Source organism: Chroicocephalus ridibundus, chromosome 8, assembly GCF_963924245.1.
Source record: "Chroicocephalus ridibundus chromosome 8, bChrRid1.1, whole genome shotgun sequence".
NCBI lineage: Eukaryota > Metazoa > Chordata > Aves > Charadriiformes > Laridae > Chroicocephalus > Chroicocephalus ridibundus.
The window spans coordinates 25422395-25440017 of record NC_086291.1 but is presented as its reverse complement, the minus strand read 5'-3'; the positions used below and the strand labels follow the sequence as shown (position 1 = coordinate 25440017).

General features: G+C 38.9%; 1 protein-coding gene across 5 annotated transcripts in view; it reads left to right on the top strand.

Annotated features, from left to right (window-relative positions):
- Positions 1-8541, top strand: part of NEK7 (NIMA related kinase 7) — a 74890-nt gene extending 66349 nt beyond the window's left edge. For all 5 annotated transcript variants that reach the window (XR_010072333.1, XM_063344736.1, XM_063344733.1 and 2 more), the window contains one exon: positions 5599-8541. Coding sequence is in view for 4 of the 5 variants with exons in the window: in XM_063344736.1 (XP_063200806.1) it covers positions 5599-5709 (111 nt within the window). In the remaining variant the exon portion in view is untranslated. The remainder of the gene's footprint in view (positions 1-5598) is intronic.
- The last annotated feature ends 9082 nt before the right edge of the window (positions 8542-17623 follow it).

Genomic DNA, 17623 nt, shown 5'->3' with positions numbered 1-17623 from the left:
GGGGCCGTTCTTTGTTGTGTCATTCATGCTGTCTTCCTTTTTCCATGAAGCGCATGAATATTTCACATATCTGCATCCTCATCCTCTATTCTTCTTGACTAATTTTCAGACTGTCTGAATTTGCATTTCACATGGTAGCTGATTAGGAGATGCCGAGTGCAGCAGCGAAGCCTCAGCAGGCGGTTTCCATGGTGACCTTCAGCAGGATTTTAATGATGATACCACTAGTGGTTCGTTGAAGTTGGCCTGCCTGCAGGGCTACTCCGCTGCAGCTAAGTGTGAAGTTGGATATGCGGATTCCCAGCCAAGGGGCAAATATCAAAGTCTGGCCCAGATAGAAGGTCTTAGAGTTTGGATGGGGAAAGAGATTCCACCTTTTACTTACATCCGTATAGTGTCTAGTGTTGAAAAAAGCTGCAAAGCACAACATGTTACGTTTTCTTTATTTCAAAGCAGACACGTACTTCTGCACCTCGGATAAACCGCTATTTGCAAAATACACATAAGTTATTTTAAAACATAATGACAGAATCAGAGCTATGATAGGTATGAAGATAGGTACGAAAATACTTAAAAGATGTAATCAACTATGGAGACTGCAATGGGAACATTTTTTTAATGCTCTGATACGAAGAATTGTGTCTTCACTAAGGTACATGGAAAAATAGATATGTTACTTATTGCACCAAAATATACTTTTTCTTTTACTTGTATGAAAAAAATCATGTGCTGGCATGAACTGCAAAAAAAATTGAAACAAAAACGTGTTATCTGTCATACTGGGATACTGTCCTAAATGTTTCACCTGTACTGGAAATTTAGATATCAAACCTTTCATGAGGTTGGAAGCACACTCAGTGAGCAGTAAAGATCAGGGATCACCAAACAGTAAAAACCACTTCATATTTTATAACAAAGAATTTTTGGAAAGAAAAAAATTCACTGAGTGTTGATCTCTGCATCCTCTGATATGGGTGTGTAAATACTTTCATTACAAAATACAAGACAAGTGCTTTTTAGAGTACCTTTTTGTAAGTAGGTTTTAATGAGTTTTAAGATGTGACTGTTTTTCTAAATTTTGCTCTCTGTAAGAATAACCTTTTAGTATTGTATCATATTCGTGTCATCAGAAAATGCTGTGACAGAAAGGTGCACCTTAAGATAAATGGACGGATGGATAATTTTTCTTAAAACCTTTGATTAGAATTCCAAATATGCTAAGATGCATTTTCACAAAGTATTGCTTCAGCAGTAGAGTCGTAATGTTTAACTGTGGATACCTCAATTTTTGAATATTCCTGAAGAACTTCTGGTATTCAGGGTGAGTACTTGGCATTTACTGAGAGCTGTTCTGCTTTAGGGAATTCAAAGCTGGGGCTCCCTTGCCACCCCCAGTCAGTACTCTTAAAATCCTGTCAGCCAATATTAGTATCGTGTTGCTTTCATGACAGATGAAACTTTTCAGTCTCCCCTTTGATGGAGGTGCATTACTTCTAAAGTCCATAGCCAACCTCCTACCCAGCCGTGAGGGCTGAATGAGCCAGCAGGTCTAGAATGGCAGTGATAGTTGCCAGCAGAAGGGCTTGAGAACAACACTGAGGAAGGGCTTCAAGAAGGTCTCCTGTTCAGAGTAAGAAGGGTTTGTGGGTTTTCTTTCCCATCCAAACTTTCCGATACGAAAACTTCTCTTTTTTCAACTGGCTAAGAATGCGAAGCACTCGCCTGTCATAGTTCTGTCTTCCTCCCCCTTCCTCCTGACTTGAGCGATAATTATTTATTTCATAGCTGAAAAACCTGCTAAAGTTAAAGAAAGTGTGTCCCACTGCTCCGATGTCAGGCTAAGCTCCAGGCTAAAGACAGTCATTGCGCGAAGTGCACAGAGGAGGTTAAGAACAATAAGCAGCTGAAGAAGTTTACAGCTTGGGGATGCAACAGGAGGTCCCTCCAGCTCAGTCATAACTCTGCTCTGCCTGGTGGCCAGTCTGTGCCAAATAAGAAAAAAAATTACTCTATCTCTAATGATAGTCTGACTTTAGAATCCCAGTGCTTCTTCCCATGGTATTGTCGGGCTTTTCTGCTACATCTGAGATTTTATTAATACTAAAGGGGCTGGCAAATGGATTTCAGGTTTATTGAAATGGATGTTCCTGTAGGAGTTAAAGGAATAGTGCTATAACCAAGTATTAGTATCCAGCATGGTCCCAGTTACAGGCCTGAAAGGCTGTCTTCCTGTGCAATTGTTTCATTCTGTACAGCAAAATTAATCCACCTTTTCCCAAAGGTCTGCTGCTCAATAACAAGGCTCAAAAAGAGCTCAAGGGTTTAGGAATGACTCGGGAATCTGTACTATCGTTGTGCAGTGTCCTGAGCACAGACAGCTCAGCGTTCCTGCCTTGCAGCTGAGGCTCCGGACTGGGGAGGGGAGGGAGGTTTCGCACTAATAGCAGTGACCACCATTTAAATGTTAAGACTCATAGCCAAAAGAGATCTATGACTCTGTGGTTTATTTTATTACAGTGATAGTTAAGGTTTCTCACTAATTGAGCTCACCTCTTGGCACTATGTTGGGAAGAGAATTTCTGAGTAAATTGATTCAGTGACTGTCCCTTGCTGTGAACATATTCTTGTAGATCCTTTCTCGCATCCCAACAATAGTAGCTACATATGCATTTTGGGTAGCGTGAAGAATAAGAGGCTGCAAAAATTCACCAGTCAAGACACCGTGTGGGTGAATGGATTTTGCCAGTGTACTTACAGGGATTAATAGGACCTAAAGCCTTACATGTACTCTTGAGTAATGATGCTGTTTTGCTACAGTGTCTTTCTAAGCATTGAATCTTCGTGGCCATTTTATTGAAGCTTCGAAGCTTTTTTTATTGAAGCATTTTATTGAAGCTTTGAATCGTAATACACTGTAACACATAACAAAGTAACTCTGAAGGAAGGCTTCCTGTTTAACGACATAGCAAACAGTTTGAGTCTGAAATTGATTTTTTTTAGGTGACAAAGGTGAGTTTAGGTGACAAAGTTGAGTTTAGAAAACAAAATCAGTTACCCACAGGCCAGGATCGACAGGACATGAAGTAGCCCACTGGAGGCAAACGAGGCATGCTTTTGACAGGTAAATTTCTTGAAGGTCTGCTTCTGCTGTACTACATAAGTGAAGTTATCAATATAGAGCTTGATAAAGAGAGGAAAAAGAGTATTCTTTTTCCCCTCTGATGATAGCTTCATAGGTTTCAATCCTGCAAAGTCTTTTAGTAAGACTTTATTTAGTGTATGCAGTTCTAATTGAACAGATGGAAGTCTTCGCAGAGAAAGATAAATGTATACGTACAAGACTCGATGTCGTATTCTCCAGATAAATTACACTTGTATTCTCTTTACAAAATGTTTGCCTATTTGAGCCTGATTTCAGGCTTGGGGTTTTTGGATGCTCTTCAGCCTTTCCCGTTTTCCGTGCAGGTTGTCTGAGGTGTTTCACACACAGCAAGCTGCTCATCTCTGCCAATACATTGTGCCTGTTGCTTACACCGTGTCCCACCTGCTGCTTCTACAGGAGATTGTTTTGCCTTGCATATGTGTATTACATGTTGGCAATTATTATTTCTTACAGTAGTTCGTGATTTCCAGCATTCTATTCTCCAAATGATTGGGGGTTATTACAGTCTAATAGTTTTTCCTGTCAGTGGTATTGTATTTTATTTATTGGCTGCCAGAAGCGATGTGATGCCTTTTATAACTCCATTAGTCAAAATATACTTAGCATATTTAAGATTCAAATAGCAAGTCTGTTACAGATTATTTTGATTTAATGTTTCTTTTCAATCCAGCAATCGGACCGCTATCTTCAGAACTAATGATCTCATTTTTAAATATTAAGCTCTTCTTGTAAGGGAGGGGATGTCTAGTGACATAGTTTTTGTATTGTTAAATATGAAAAACCTGTGCATTGTATACAACTTATAGTGGTTCTGCAAGGGCTAATGGACAAAGTTTTAAATAGGGGTATGCAATATTTTTTACTTAACTTCTGGACTTCCTATTCCTGTGCATTTAAATTAGTCTTCTAAAAAGTGAAAGGATTATAATTATAATTTAAAATCCTTCTTGGTCTTTTTATAAAAAGCAGGAAGGAAACTCTCTGATGGCAGATTTGAATATGTAATCTGTGTTACTTTTGAATAATCATGGTGATGAGGTCGCTCTGTGTTAGTTGCAATAATTACACATTTTTTTCAATAATCATACCTAATAGTACTGGGAGAGAGACTGAACCAAATTGGACATATTGCCATAGAAGGGTGGATCGCAAGTTGGTTTTTTGTTCGTTGTGTCTTCCCGCTCTGTGCTATAAGGAGATCCAGGAGGATTTGCCAAAGCTAGTAAAAAGCATGAAGGAAGAGCTTCAGAATTGGTTAAGTTGCTTTTGCAAAGGATGGTAAACTTTTTAATAAGCCATCATGAAGCATGTGTATTCCATGTTGCAAAATGCTTAGGAGATGCACACAATTCAAAATAGATGCCCCATCAGGAGGTTATCCAGACAATGTATTAAGTTCTAATGTCATAAGTTCTTAGGTGTGTCAAGGGAGAAAGAAAAACCTGCAAGTGTTCTGCCAGTTTGTGGAGGCAGTGAGAAGTATCCAAGTGGTGTGGGAGCTCTTTGGTGTTGCTTCCGCTGAATATGTGTGCTATAGAAAGCCCAATAGATTGTGGTACTTGTGGAAACATGGGGTTTTCTAGGAGTGCTGATTTGTTTATTCCCAGATAGAGGCTTCCATGAACGTATTTGTTAATTACATGCTTCTTTCTATAAAGAAAAAAATCAGGGATCTAATCCTAAGAATAGACACTGGGATGTTGACCAAAGGTTACTTATTCCAGAACCAAGTCTCCAACGTTGGGCAGGTAGAGTAACAGGGCCAGCATAACGTGATACCTCCCCAAAATACTTTCCTAGCTTCCAATTTTAAGTTTGGAGATTTCCTCAGTAAAAGGTGGAGTCTTTGTATTAAATATCCCTCAGTGGGTTTAATTTGCTCAGTTGCTTTCAGAATGCGTGTGTATTAGTACCTTCTAGCAAGAGGAGGTTCTGCAGGTTAACTGTGCCTTATTAAGAGAGTCGCTGCCTTTTGTTTGTTGGAACCTGGCACACAGCAATGCCATTTATTGCCGGCTAACTCTTGTGTCAGGAGAGAATGAGCAAGCAGTCCCAATTTACCTTCTTGGCGCGAGTTTCAGCCTTCTGCGGTTTGCAGGTACAGCCCTCCAAAAGCACGGGAATTTTCATTTCTATGATGTATAATGGGACTAAATGCATGTCTAAAGTTGTGTGTTAAAAGGATTAGAACTTAAACCTATTCATCCATTTTTCTGGACAACGCTACAAAACGTAAGCCACGGGAGCGTGTTGCATATGTGCTCACCTAAAGCTGCGTGCAGCCTGTGTCAAGAGAGGGAGGGCTGAGTGTCTGTGTTTATGCAGGATTGCTATTTTGGCTAATTTTTGCCACTCTTACTAATTTGAATTTGATAATGCATAAATACTAATTGACAGGATTGTTGGCTTTCTTACATGTTATTTTCCTTTCCTAGCTGCGGCAATTAGTTAATATGTGCATCAACCCAGATCCAGAGAAGCGACCAGACGTAACCTATGTCTACGATGTAGCGAAACGTATGCATGCACACACTGCGAGCAGCTAAAGAGACGGCAGATCATGAAGAAAAAAGCGGAAATAACCAAGTATTTTAAGAAAATCATCCCACCTCTTTGTTTGTGTTACTGAAATGTAATTATTTGAAGCTTACTGTTGTGCTTTGAATTGTAAGCCGATTTATATACAAGCTTTGTTGTTTTCTGTTTATTTCTATTTTTTTGTATTTTTTACTAACTTGCAGTTTTACAACAGGTTTCAATATGTAAAGCATAACTTTACAAGATACCGAGAACCACTGTTTTCCATATTAAGTGGGTTCAGGTGTATTTTAATAACAAAATCGTGTTCAGTTGGGCCTCAGTTCTAAAACACAGTTGCACTTTTGCACATGATACAGATATTAGGCTTATTATCCAGAAGCAAAATGTCTGAATCTCTCACCTTCTTAGTAATTTATGTACAGTATGAATCAGCACAGTTAACTTTATTTTAATCTTTGTTCTAAGAGGGACATAATTATTGTAGAAGGTTATTGTATTTTATATTGAATTGTAGTTTGCAGTTCTCGGTGTAGGAGTAGACAGGCGATAGGATTAGTTCTCTGCTTGCCAAATGTGATGGGGAAAATAGTTTCAGGAAAAATTATCGCGCTGAAATTTTTGCAACATCCTTTTTTTCTTTTGTTATTCTGTCATAGTGCACAGAAAACGCTTGTTGGAGGTTTTCTGGGAAAATTTAAGGTGTTGATTCTGCAATCTGATCGTTTTCAATAGAGTTGTGCAGCACTGCCCTGGGGCAATAGGAGTCTGCATAGTTAAGTCTTAAAACCCTGCAGATGCTTCTCGTAGCAAATCGGGTTCTTTTGAGGCTAGCCGTTAGGAGACGGCCTGATTAAAGGATGTGATCTCTAAGTTACAACCTCCCGACTGTTTACGTATGTGCCACTGTTTGTAGATTTTTGTGTTTAAAATAATTTGAATGACCTCACAGTACATTTAAATTTTTAATATTTTTTTTTTAAATACAGAAACCTTTTGGAAAAGATAAGTGTAGTATAACACCAAATGTATTCTTCATGAGTATCTGGTTTTGTATTCTGAGTACTAGTTTTATACTTGGCAAAAGTAAATTCTAGCTTTTATATTTAAGAGAAAGTTGCCACTTCTTCATTTGGGAAATAAATATATATCTGCAAAATGTCTTGCAAATACTTTATTAGTTGAAAAGGAAATTCAGAATATTTTTGTTAGACCTTAGTACCTTTTCAGGTATGCTTCAATAATATTTGTATTGTTAAGGAAGGAAGATGTCTTGTTTTTAAATGTGGTAAAAATGGAGAATGGACTGAAATTTCTTGAGTTTCAAGACTGAACTTTTTATTCAGAACTGTAAAGACATAACTTTTACCAGTGATATTGCTAAGAAGCTGTTAACGGTCAGTTAAATCTTTTTCCTTGTGTGGGTAAAAAGAAATCAGTTCAAATAAAAGCAGCGCGATGTACATGCACATGTGGGTTCTAGATGCAGTCAGTTCCCTGCATGCTCAGATTTTTTCTGTTTGTTTATCTGTGCGGCTTTAATTTTTCATTTGATATAATGCTCAAAGAATAAAAATCCAGCTGTGGAGTTAGTTTGTGGATGAAACGTTCAAGCCTAGGTCAGGGGTTTTTCTAGTTTCGTATTTTTTAAAACTACAAATACTATGGAAATTGTGTTTGGCAAAATACAGGAGTTTTTAAATACTATGTGCCAGATCATCAGCTTATCTTAATACATATTTTTAATTTTTGGTTCCAGATTTTGTAGGTTGAATCCTTAGTTTTCCTTCTAGCTTCTGTGTATACCTAATCTTGTAGGATTTCAGTGGAACAATTTGTAGGGAAGTATCTGAGAAACCTTGGTTTATGTCTAGCAGCCTCTACACTTGTTTTCATTTATTATCTGATGATTGCATTTTAAAAATGATGGTTATGTTCTATAACAATAGTTCATATACCATGTAATGAAATGGTTTGTATTGGGAAAGGCAGCACAATAGGTGCTTGACTGCCAGGATTAGCTCTTAATATGCACAAGTAGTCAAACCACTTTTTTTTTTTTTTTTTTTCTGAAATGTACTAGAACATTTAAAAATCACCGAAAGAAACCTCTCAACACAGTCAGGCTATTTGCATCTAATATTATGCATCAAATATTGAACTTTCCCGGAAAGAAACCAATAATAGATTTTTATTTTTTTTTCCTTGTGTCTGGAAGGATGCATTGAGTAAAGAAATCATGAGTTAAGAGTTTGCAAATGTGCATACTTAAGCATTTAATTCTTTTTATTGTTGGTTTTTTAGTATTTATGGTTAAATGTTGTGCTGAGGAGAAGAAATAGTTGTTCCTATTTTAAAATTTGTAAAATGAATGGTACAGATGACTCTGGTACCGAACTTTATAATTCAGAAGCCCATATGGGTTAATAGAACTGCTTATATGTAACTGGGGATTGTGGAATCTATCCCCCAAGTAAAGCACCTAGTAACATACGAAAATGGTAAGTCTGTTACAACATGTCCATGTGTGCTACACACTTATAAAATATTTTCTTCTATAAAACACTGTTCTATTTTTTTTGTATGTCATTGATGGTAACATTTGGCACTATTTATTTTAAGCTATGGCATTACATGTTTATTTTCTTTAAAAAGAACGTGTTACATTCTAACCAAAATGTCTGGCTAGCTCTTCCTTTTCTTTCAGTAGTGCTCAAGTATTAACTTGCTTCATGAGTAAACTTTGTGCTTTGAATGACATTGCATAAAGTCTTTGTCTTGTCAGCTCCCCTGCTGTGCATTAAGCTAATAGAAATAAAACATACAGATATTAAATATAATGTAAAAATGATAGTGTTTCTATGATATTTTTTCAAACTTTTCTTGTTACAGATATAGAGAGATATATATATATATGTATGTTACAGTAGATGGTACCTATCTTGTGGACAGTTTATTGCTTCCAGTAGTTGATAATACATGAGTTTTCTTGACTGTAACAAAAGGCAGTACTTTCAAAAAATCTCTTTTTGTATTATTCACAACATATATTCACAATTAACCCAAAAGAGTGTTTTTATCTAAAACTGAAAAGCAAATCTAAAGTCATTTTCAAACCATGTGAAAATGCCTGAAAGGCGTAAGAAGACCTCCCATTATGGCCCCAGTCCTGTGAGCTCACGTTTATAAGTAGGCTGTTTTTTATGTGATTTCAGTAATTTTGAGTGAACCTCATATACACACATGAATAAATAGTAATCGGTCGGGTACACATGATGTGTTCAGCTCACTTTTTATACTTTCTGTATGTCACTAGTTTGGTAGCAAGGAATAATGTGGTTTTTTTCCCCCTCTTCTGTTGCACTCTAATGATCCAGCTACCAATTGTAGGAGTGGGCAATAGAAGTATGTTGTCTTTTTGTAATGAGCAGAAACTTTAAAAGCATACCAATGTACCAGAAGATGAAATACAGTATTAGAAGTGTCTGAGAAGGCTGGTGTTTTATTCATGCTCATGATTAAGAAAGCCATAGAGTGAAATTCTTGACAGAGGCTTGGAAATGGAGAAGGACTTCTTATGCCAGTGGTTCTCAGATATCTCTGAACGGGACCCAGAATCACAGTGATGTTTGTTTTCAGCAATCTGTCCACTGAATCTCTGTCTTTGCTGTTATACAGCGAGATGAGAATCTTAATGGCTGAATTTGAATGCTGGTGGTGAATGCTGTGTCAGGTATTTGAGCTTCTAGGAACAGGAGGTTGATGTGAGGGAGAGTCAACGAAGGCCTTCAAGTCTTGCTTTGTGGAGAGTTAATTTAATCTGGAAGTAAAGGTGCTGGATAGCAGAGTTCAAATCACTGCTTTTCCATCATTTTTCATACTACTTTGACAGTCAGAAGTTTTTCCAACCCTGCCACCCCACATCATCTAGCCAGTGGCAGTGCTGGTCTTCTGAATTTCTGATCTCTGCTCTGGGTGAATAACTAAACCTTTCTGCCAAGATCACCCAAGGAGGGAAATACTGGTGCTGGGCATGCCCAGTGGGGCGTTACTTTTGTTTCCAAACATGTTTGAAAAAGAACCTTAAAAATCGATTTGAATCTTTATTCCTTTCCCTGAACCTTGTTCTTCAGTTGATGCTTTTAAAAAATTGTTTCCCTTTCATATTCGCTTCTGAAGTCCTACGATTCCTCTCTTCTACCGCTTCTGCTTCATCTGGCCTGTTGTCTGCTCTGCCCTCTTCCTGATTTGAAGTCCTCCATGGCTAGTTTTCCTAGTGGCCATTAGTTTGCTTCTTTCTTTGTGACTTTGCTAAACTCAGCCCATTTCTGTCTCCTCAAATTTTATCCCTCACCATGGGCAGCCCTATTTCCCCCCCACCAACCTGGTAAGTACTTAACTCCATTGTTCTTCATTCTGTTTTTCCAGTCCGATGCCTTTGATTTCTGGTTTCAGACAGATTTTCTCACTGCCTCAATCATTCCCATGACCTTGTCTTTACTAAATACTGTTCACTTTATTATCTCTCATTTCTAAATTCCCTTTCTCTGATCGCTACCTGCTCTCTTTCAGCTTATCTGTCTTTCTCTCTCCTCTACCCTGTCACTCACTCCTTTTGGGATCTCCAGTCTATTAACCTTTCTGACTCCTGTACTCTTCTCAGCTGCCTCCTTCCTTCATTGGCCTCACTTCCTTTGACTTGCTGGTCTCTATTTTCATCTCTCTCTGCTTCTCTATACATGGTTTCTTTGGTTGCTTCTCACATTGCCCTGTCTTCATTTCTCTCCCCAGACATTTTTTCTTGTAATTTCTTAATTTCCATTCCTGGCTTTCCAAATATCTCTGAAGAGTATGTCAGCACAACACAGCTTTGGACTCAGCTCTGCGTTACCTCCTTTAATTCTCCTTTCAAATGGACATTTTAACCACTTTTATCCCACCTTCCCCCCCCCCCCCCTTATTCAGCTTGCTTGCAGATTTGATGTTTGTTTTAGTTCTCCATTCATTGTTGATACAAAATGTATCTTCAAAACCAAACCTGATTTTGCATGATGAGATCTTTTTCAAAATTGCACCACATCTCAGAATTGGTTTCTGAACTGGGCTTCTCTGCCTCTTAAATACATGAGTTTGCCCCTTTTATTTCTTAACCTTTTATGCGCCTTTCCTTTCCCTGAATGACTTCTTCCTCTTTAAATCCCTCTCATTTCCTTCACTAGCAACCAAGTTTCTCTTTCCCCTTGTCTTGAAGGGGATGGCAACCATCATCTTAACTGGTTCTCGTTCTTAATACTTTGCCCTTTATTCCCCATTGTCATCCCCTAATTTCATGTACCTGAACATCCGCCCTCCAATTTCAAGTTTTTTGGCTTTACGCTTTAATTTGAATGCCCCAAAAATCTGGTGCTTCCTTCCCCAGTTTGGTTCTCCCACAGTTCTATCTCCAGATGATTCCTTGAGTATCGAGCCACAGTCTCAGACCTGTTCAGATTCAAAGATCTAATTTTTATTCCTAACTCCCTCTAGGCTATTTTCTAACATCTCTGACAATTTTACTTGCCTATTTTCCAGGGCCACAACCTTTCTATCTCTGACACTTCTCCCATGCCTGCGCATCAAATGTCTCAAAGTTAGTAGTATCAGATTCCAGCCCTCTTCACTATCTGTGTTCTTTCTTATCTTTTATCTTCACTGTTTTAACCTCTGTGTCATTTTGACTTCTCCCTTCAAAGTATCAAAATTGACAGGACTAAACTCCTGTCTTTGGGCTTTAGCTGTTTCATGTGCTGAAGAAGGAATTCCACCAAATTACTACTTGTTTTGTGTTTTTAAGCCACTTGAGTCCCACAGATTTGGTCTTATTTCAGGACTATAGAGCTGGAATAGATTCTGTTCCTCCGGGTACTTGGAATTTGGGCCTTCAGTTAGTTTTCTACTACTTCAGTTACAAAGCTTTTGCCCTTCATTTCTTTATGTATTTACTGTATGTAACTTCGTCTTGTCTCATTTCTGCGCATATGGCTAACAGTTGTCTTTTGTTGTAGCACCTTGATTTCAGTGCTTTTGCCATTGCTTGAAATAAGAGTGTGCTTAAGAGCTTCACTGGCTGGGTCCAGAGTGATGGGCACAATGCTCCTTTGTTACTGGCCTCTCTTACTTGCTGCCCTCTGTAACTTGCCGCCCAACTGAAGACGGACTGTATTGCACTGCGGGGCAGTGTAGATACGGTTGAGCCAGCTGCAAACGAGGTAGCCTGTATACTTACAGCAATACTGCAAGTTCTTAGCTAAATGTTTGTTTGTCCTGTAGGTCTAGAACTGAGCTCTGTGCTGTGCTACTTCATCCACGCTACCCTAATTTAAAGCCAAATCAGATGTGCCTGTATGGTGGACTGCGTGGTTTTCTGTGGAGGTGCACTATCAGACTTCCCAATTTTAGCAGGCCTTCAGATTTGGAAGAATGTGTGTTTGCAGAGACTCACTGTTGATCAGATGGTCTGATCTTTGACCGCTCATAATTATCCTCATATATATGTTGAAATCAAGAAGCAAAATTCTCCATAAAACTAAGAAGTTTGGGGCTGTAGGATGTAGAGCTGAATGTGAGATTGGCGTGTGTGGGTATACACATGTTTAATCACTGTTTATTTGCACCAGAATAATTCTTCTATTTTAGAGCATCAGTTTCTTGTTGGCACAAAACAAAGACTTTTAAAGTATTTTTCAGGTTTTATGTTTATTCTTTGTTGCTAGTTTGTATCATGTCATACCACTAGGTAATTTGTTCTTCTACAACTGCCTTAATTATGGGTGGAGGCCTTATACCTTTTGTCTAATAGAAATCTTCTGTTCATATGGAAATAAAAATAAATGAAGAAATTAGGTGTGTCGAGTCCTTCCTGATAGTTGTGCTTTAAATCCCAACAACGGAAAGAGGCCTCAAACTGGACAGCGATGGTCCCCAGGGTAGAGCAGAGATGTTCTGGGCATCCCTGCTTCGTCCCCACCCCCTAGCTCCTCATTCTCTGGCTTTCCTGGGGCACTTGCTGGGGGCACGGCACTGCCAGTGTATCGAGGGCTAGTAGAAACTTCGGAACTGAAATGTTGATGCTGTCCTGCTTATGTTCCTGTGGTATCCTTTCTCAGTGTGAACAGGAAATCTCCCATTTAAAAATTACCAGGAAGATCTTTGCTATTGTTATACAACTATATACATTGCTCTTCACATGTTTTGCGTTAAAACTGTGTCTGCTGTTACAAAGAGAATTTTAAATCATGCAAAGGCTCTCAGTTTGCCTTTTAATGTGTTGCTACACTTCTGCACGCTTCATTTGCTGGTCGTTTCTTTAATTTCAGTCACGCTGGACTGTTACAAAGGTGTTCACTAAAGATAAGTATTGCAGTGTCTGGTAAGATTTTGTTGGGAGAGGGGAAGAAGGGAAGCGTTCATTGATTTGTTTGAATTTGGCAGCTGATTGTGCTTGAATCCAAGGTTGTCCAAGCTCCTGCTGAGAGCAGAGTCAATGCTGAATCCAGACCAGGGCTCAGGGCTTCAGCCAGTTGGATCCTGACAACCTCTGGGGATAGAGATTGTGCAGCTTCTCTGGGCAGCCTGCTCTAGTGCTTAGCGAGCTTCACTGTTTTCCTTGTGTTTGGTCAGAAACTCCTCCGTTACAAATAATGGGCCATTGTTTGTTCTTCTGCCACTCCTCCAATGTTCTTTACATTGCAAAAAAGGTAAGGCAACTTTTGAAACAAACGGAGAACTTGTGATGTTTTATTTTCTCAAACTGTTGTTGCAAATGAATAAATATGTTCATGTAGTACTTCTGTATCCTGTATGACACGTACGCTATATTCGTTTACTACTTGTGTGTAAAATAAAATTTTTGGAAGTAAAACTTCGATTTAGAAGTTGTGATGTTTATGACCTGCGTGTTCTCAATTGTTATCTTTTAAATCTACTAGATGTTTCCTGGGAGAGCACAGTTCTTGCCTGCCTCGGTGAAGCAGGGAAGGCGGGATCCTGAACATAACTTTGCATTTCTGTCCTCTGGAGCCTCCCTGGAGAAAGGTAGCTTACCACCAGGGCTGGGATGGGAAGGAAGCTAACACGCATCAGAAAAACTGGTGCTTATGAGAACTCTGCTCTTAAACTCTCATGTGCTGGTGGAAACTTGCCTATCAAAACTGAGATTCAAGGAGGAAAATGACCTGAGGGGGCACGCGTGTGTAGTTTTCAGAGTAGTCGTTGGTTTTGGTAAATTTTCCCATGTGTTAAATGAGAACTCAAAACTTGAAACTTCTGACCGCAAACTTCTTGGAAGCAAATAAAGAATATGACAAATAGATTCAGTTCCAAATTCAACAGAAATTCAGTCTTATGAGACAGTTTCCTTAAACTAAGAATAATTTTTTTGATCTTATAAAAATATCATTTAACGGTTACTGCTCTGGCAGGGTGGCGGCGGCGGCTGTATATCATTTTTGTGCTGGAGCTTTTACAAGGCATATGTTTCCCTAGACCTGCTCGTGGGCTATCGCAGCTGGCTGGGCTGTCGGGCACCTGGGACCCTTCATCTGCCTCATCCCACATTAGTGCGGCAGAGGGGACGTGGTGACCAAGTGTGGCTTGCGTAGTATTCGCTTCCACGCAGATACAGGCACGGGATGGAGCTGCACGTGCTGCTCCGTTCTCTTGCTTGCCAGCACCAGCTGCGTAGGTCAGACCCTCTGACAGCAGGAAACAGGGAAGTTAGAGGTCCTGCGTAAACACACATCTCTGATGTGCATCAAGTCCACCATGGTAGAACAACTTCTGATTTTCATTCATTTGTAGTAACGACTTAATATAATTCAAAAGTTTAAAAAAAAAATTAAGAAGGAGTTGCAAATGACTCAGAGCTTTTACTCTTGTGGAAGAATATCTTATAAGGTAATTTGCATGTTGAATCCTGCAAAATTATGCTTAGCAATAATGATTTTTGTTGCTTATTCTAAAACAAATAATTATTTTAGAGTATGATTTCTCCATACTGTGATCTATTAGGACTAAAATTCTTCCTGCTCTACTTTTCCTCTCTGGATAGGAGGAATTCAAAGTCCGTTTTCAGAAGCGTAGGAGGAGCCAAATGCAGTTGCAGTGATTTCAACCCCCAAAGGAGGACTTGTGCTTGAGTCCTGCCTGAGCAGCTGTAATGCTTCCGCTTGTAGCTGGAAGGGGATTCCTCCAAGGCAGAAGCTCTGCTAGACAGACATGAGTTAGCTTTCTGAGGGCCACCTTAAAAAGCTCTAATGAGTTTGCAGGGAAGGAAGGGGTCTTAAAGCAATTATTATTGTGGAGGCTGTTTTTATTGCTGTGGCCTCTGTGATAGGCTTTGGAAATGTGGGAATCTCCAGCTGCAGTATGCACTAGGCTCTATTCAAAGGAAAGGCTGCTTGTCCATTCTCCTTTAGCTGAGAGAACTGTAGGGTGTGGTTGGGGGCTAAATCACAGCCTGGCTGAAAAATCCTGCCTCAGGTGGCAGAGTCTTTGTAGGTAGTTTGCATGGAATATCCAGTAATTATAGTAAGTCAGTAATTTGAAGAACTACGTACAGTCATCTTGTTTCTGTAACGGAGTTGGTCCACTCCAGAGCTTCCATGGCTATGGAGGTGACTTTGACAACTCAGTCCTTGTATAACGGCAGAAATAGCACAAGGGTTGCCCTGTCTTGTTTTCGTATTTTCCTGTGGTGTGTTTTTGTTGTTTGTTGTTGGTTTTTTTTCACGGTTTTTGGTTTGTTTGCCAAACACATCTCACTTTAAAATTAAAATAAAATGTTCCATGTATATGGAATAATAATTTTTATAATAATAATACATTTTTATATATATTAGCAAGGCTTACAAAATGCTGCATGCTTCTTTATAGGAAGCATTTGTAAGTTGACCTGTTGTCACACAGATGTACTTGCTACTAGCTGCCCTTCACTGTCACATTGCACTGTTGGGAATGTGAACATGTTTTGTTAAAACCTAAGGACTGATCCTATGAACATAAAACGCAAGGCATACACCTTTAAAAAAAAAAAAAAAAAAGGAAAGAATTCCGCATACTGCAAAATGAGGCAATTATTTGGTCTTTCCGGAACCCTGCTTCCTGTGTGTGGGTATCAGTGGTGAGTATGGCCGTTAGCAAGGCTGGCGCTGGTTCGAGCATCATTAAATAGAAGCCTGCTGACACTGGCCATTGATCCAGCAGCCGGCACAGGGCCTCTGGGCCACGGTATTTCCTCCCCCATCTCTTGCTTCTCCCTGGGGATAACCAATTGGAAGAAATGACCCACTTGCCTGGAGTTTTTAGAAGCAGTGGGCAGTTCGATGCGAATTGTCAGCTCCAGCTAGAAAGGCAAAGGATCCTGTAGTTGACCCTTATCGGTTGTTGGCATTCTGTTGCTGTAACATTTGGCCATCCCTCACAATGTCACAAATCCCAAGAAGACCTTGTGAAACTCCACCAATGCAGTATTTGTAAGGCTGTCATCTTTTAAAGCTGTCAGGATACAAAAGGGTGGTGCTTGTTTTGAGCTATAATACTTTTAAAAAAAAGTTCTGCCTAATTAGTAACAAAATGTGTGTGATGTTGAGCAATCTGTTTACAAAAACTATATTTTATTTGAAAATCACTTTATTTTTCATTCACTGAGAGTGCACAAGTTGATGACAGTTGTCCCAAATGAGTAGAAACAGATGACGTTCAGGTAATTTCCATGAAATGGAACTATTACTCATAGATACCATATTGTTCCCATTTATTGTTGGTTTTGGTCTTGGATATTTTCTTGAAACAGCATTAATAGCTCTCAAAACTGCCACAAGCTTTTATAAAAGCAACTTGGGTATCTAATATGGTGTGCTATGAGAACTTTGCATATATTTTGCAATTCATGATTTATTTTTTTTCTGCAAGAAATCTAAATTAGACGTGGTATGATTTTGTTATTAGAGCAGTACCCAAATGCCGTACTCGTGATCACAGTCCCGTTGTAACTAAGTGGTGCATTGATTTGAGAATATTCTCTGTCTTGAGTACAGTCTCTCATCTAATTAAATAAGCTTTTGCAGTAAGTTGCTTCACCTGTTGATTTGGAACGCTGGCAGTCGTTTGCCTGCAGCAAAGTAAGTACCTTCCAAATGTATAACTCCGGCCTGCTTTATGGGACTTTTGTTGGAATTTGGCCTCTTTATTTCCTCCTGATTTTTAATTTCTGACTTTGTATAGGACCATCAAGCGACTGCAAAAAGAACTGTAGATCACAATTGTGATTTATTTCACAGTAATTGAGCGTAAAATTCTGTGCTTAAAATAAAGTGCTAAAGCACAGCTTCCTTTTAAATCAGATATTCTGCAGTTCTCTCATAAACTTAAAATATGGTCAACGTTCCTTCTTTACATAGCTTCATAAGTTTATGTAATGAAAACCTGAAATAGAAATTCTCTTTGTTTGACCGTGTAAAGTGCCTCAGAGTTGAAATTGCAAAGAAATCAATTGTGTTCTTCAGACCTCTCAATAATTGTCTTTATATTCATTCTTTAAGGTCCTAACTAAGTTGAAATGCAATATTTCATTCCTGACATTTAATCCATGAAAATGCTCTTAGAGATGTATTATTCCCTTAAAATAATTTACGTGTACCCTGCAATGAACGCATGCTGCTGGAGGTATATCAGAATCTTTTTTGGTCTGCTACAGGACATAAATAGGAAACATACACATGCCTCATTTGAAATTGCTTTATATAATTGTCATATGGCAAACGTGTTGTCGTGGTCTTGGGGCTATTTTTTGTTGACATTTTTATTAAAAAAAAAAAAAAAGTACAATATCAAACTAACAGCTGATGATTGCGTGAACTAACAGAATCACAGAATGGTAGGGGT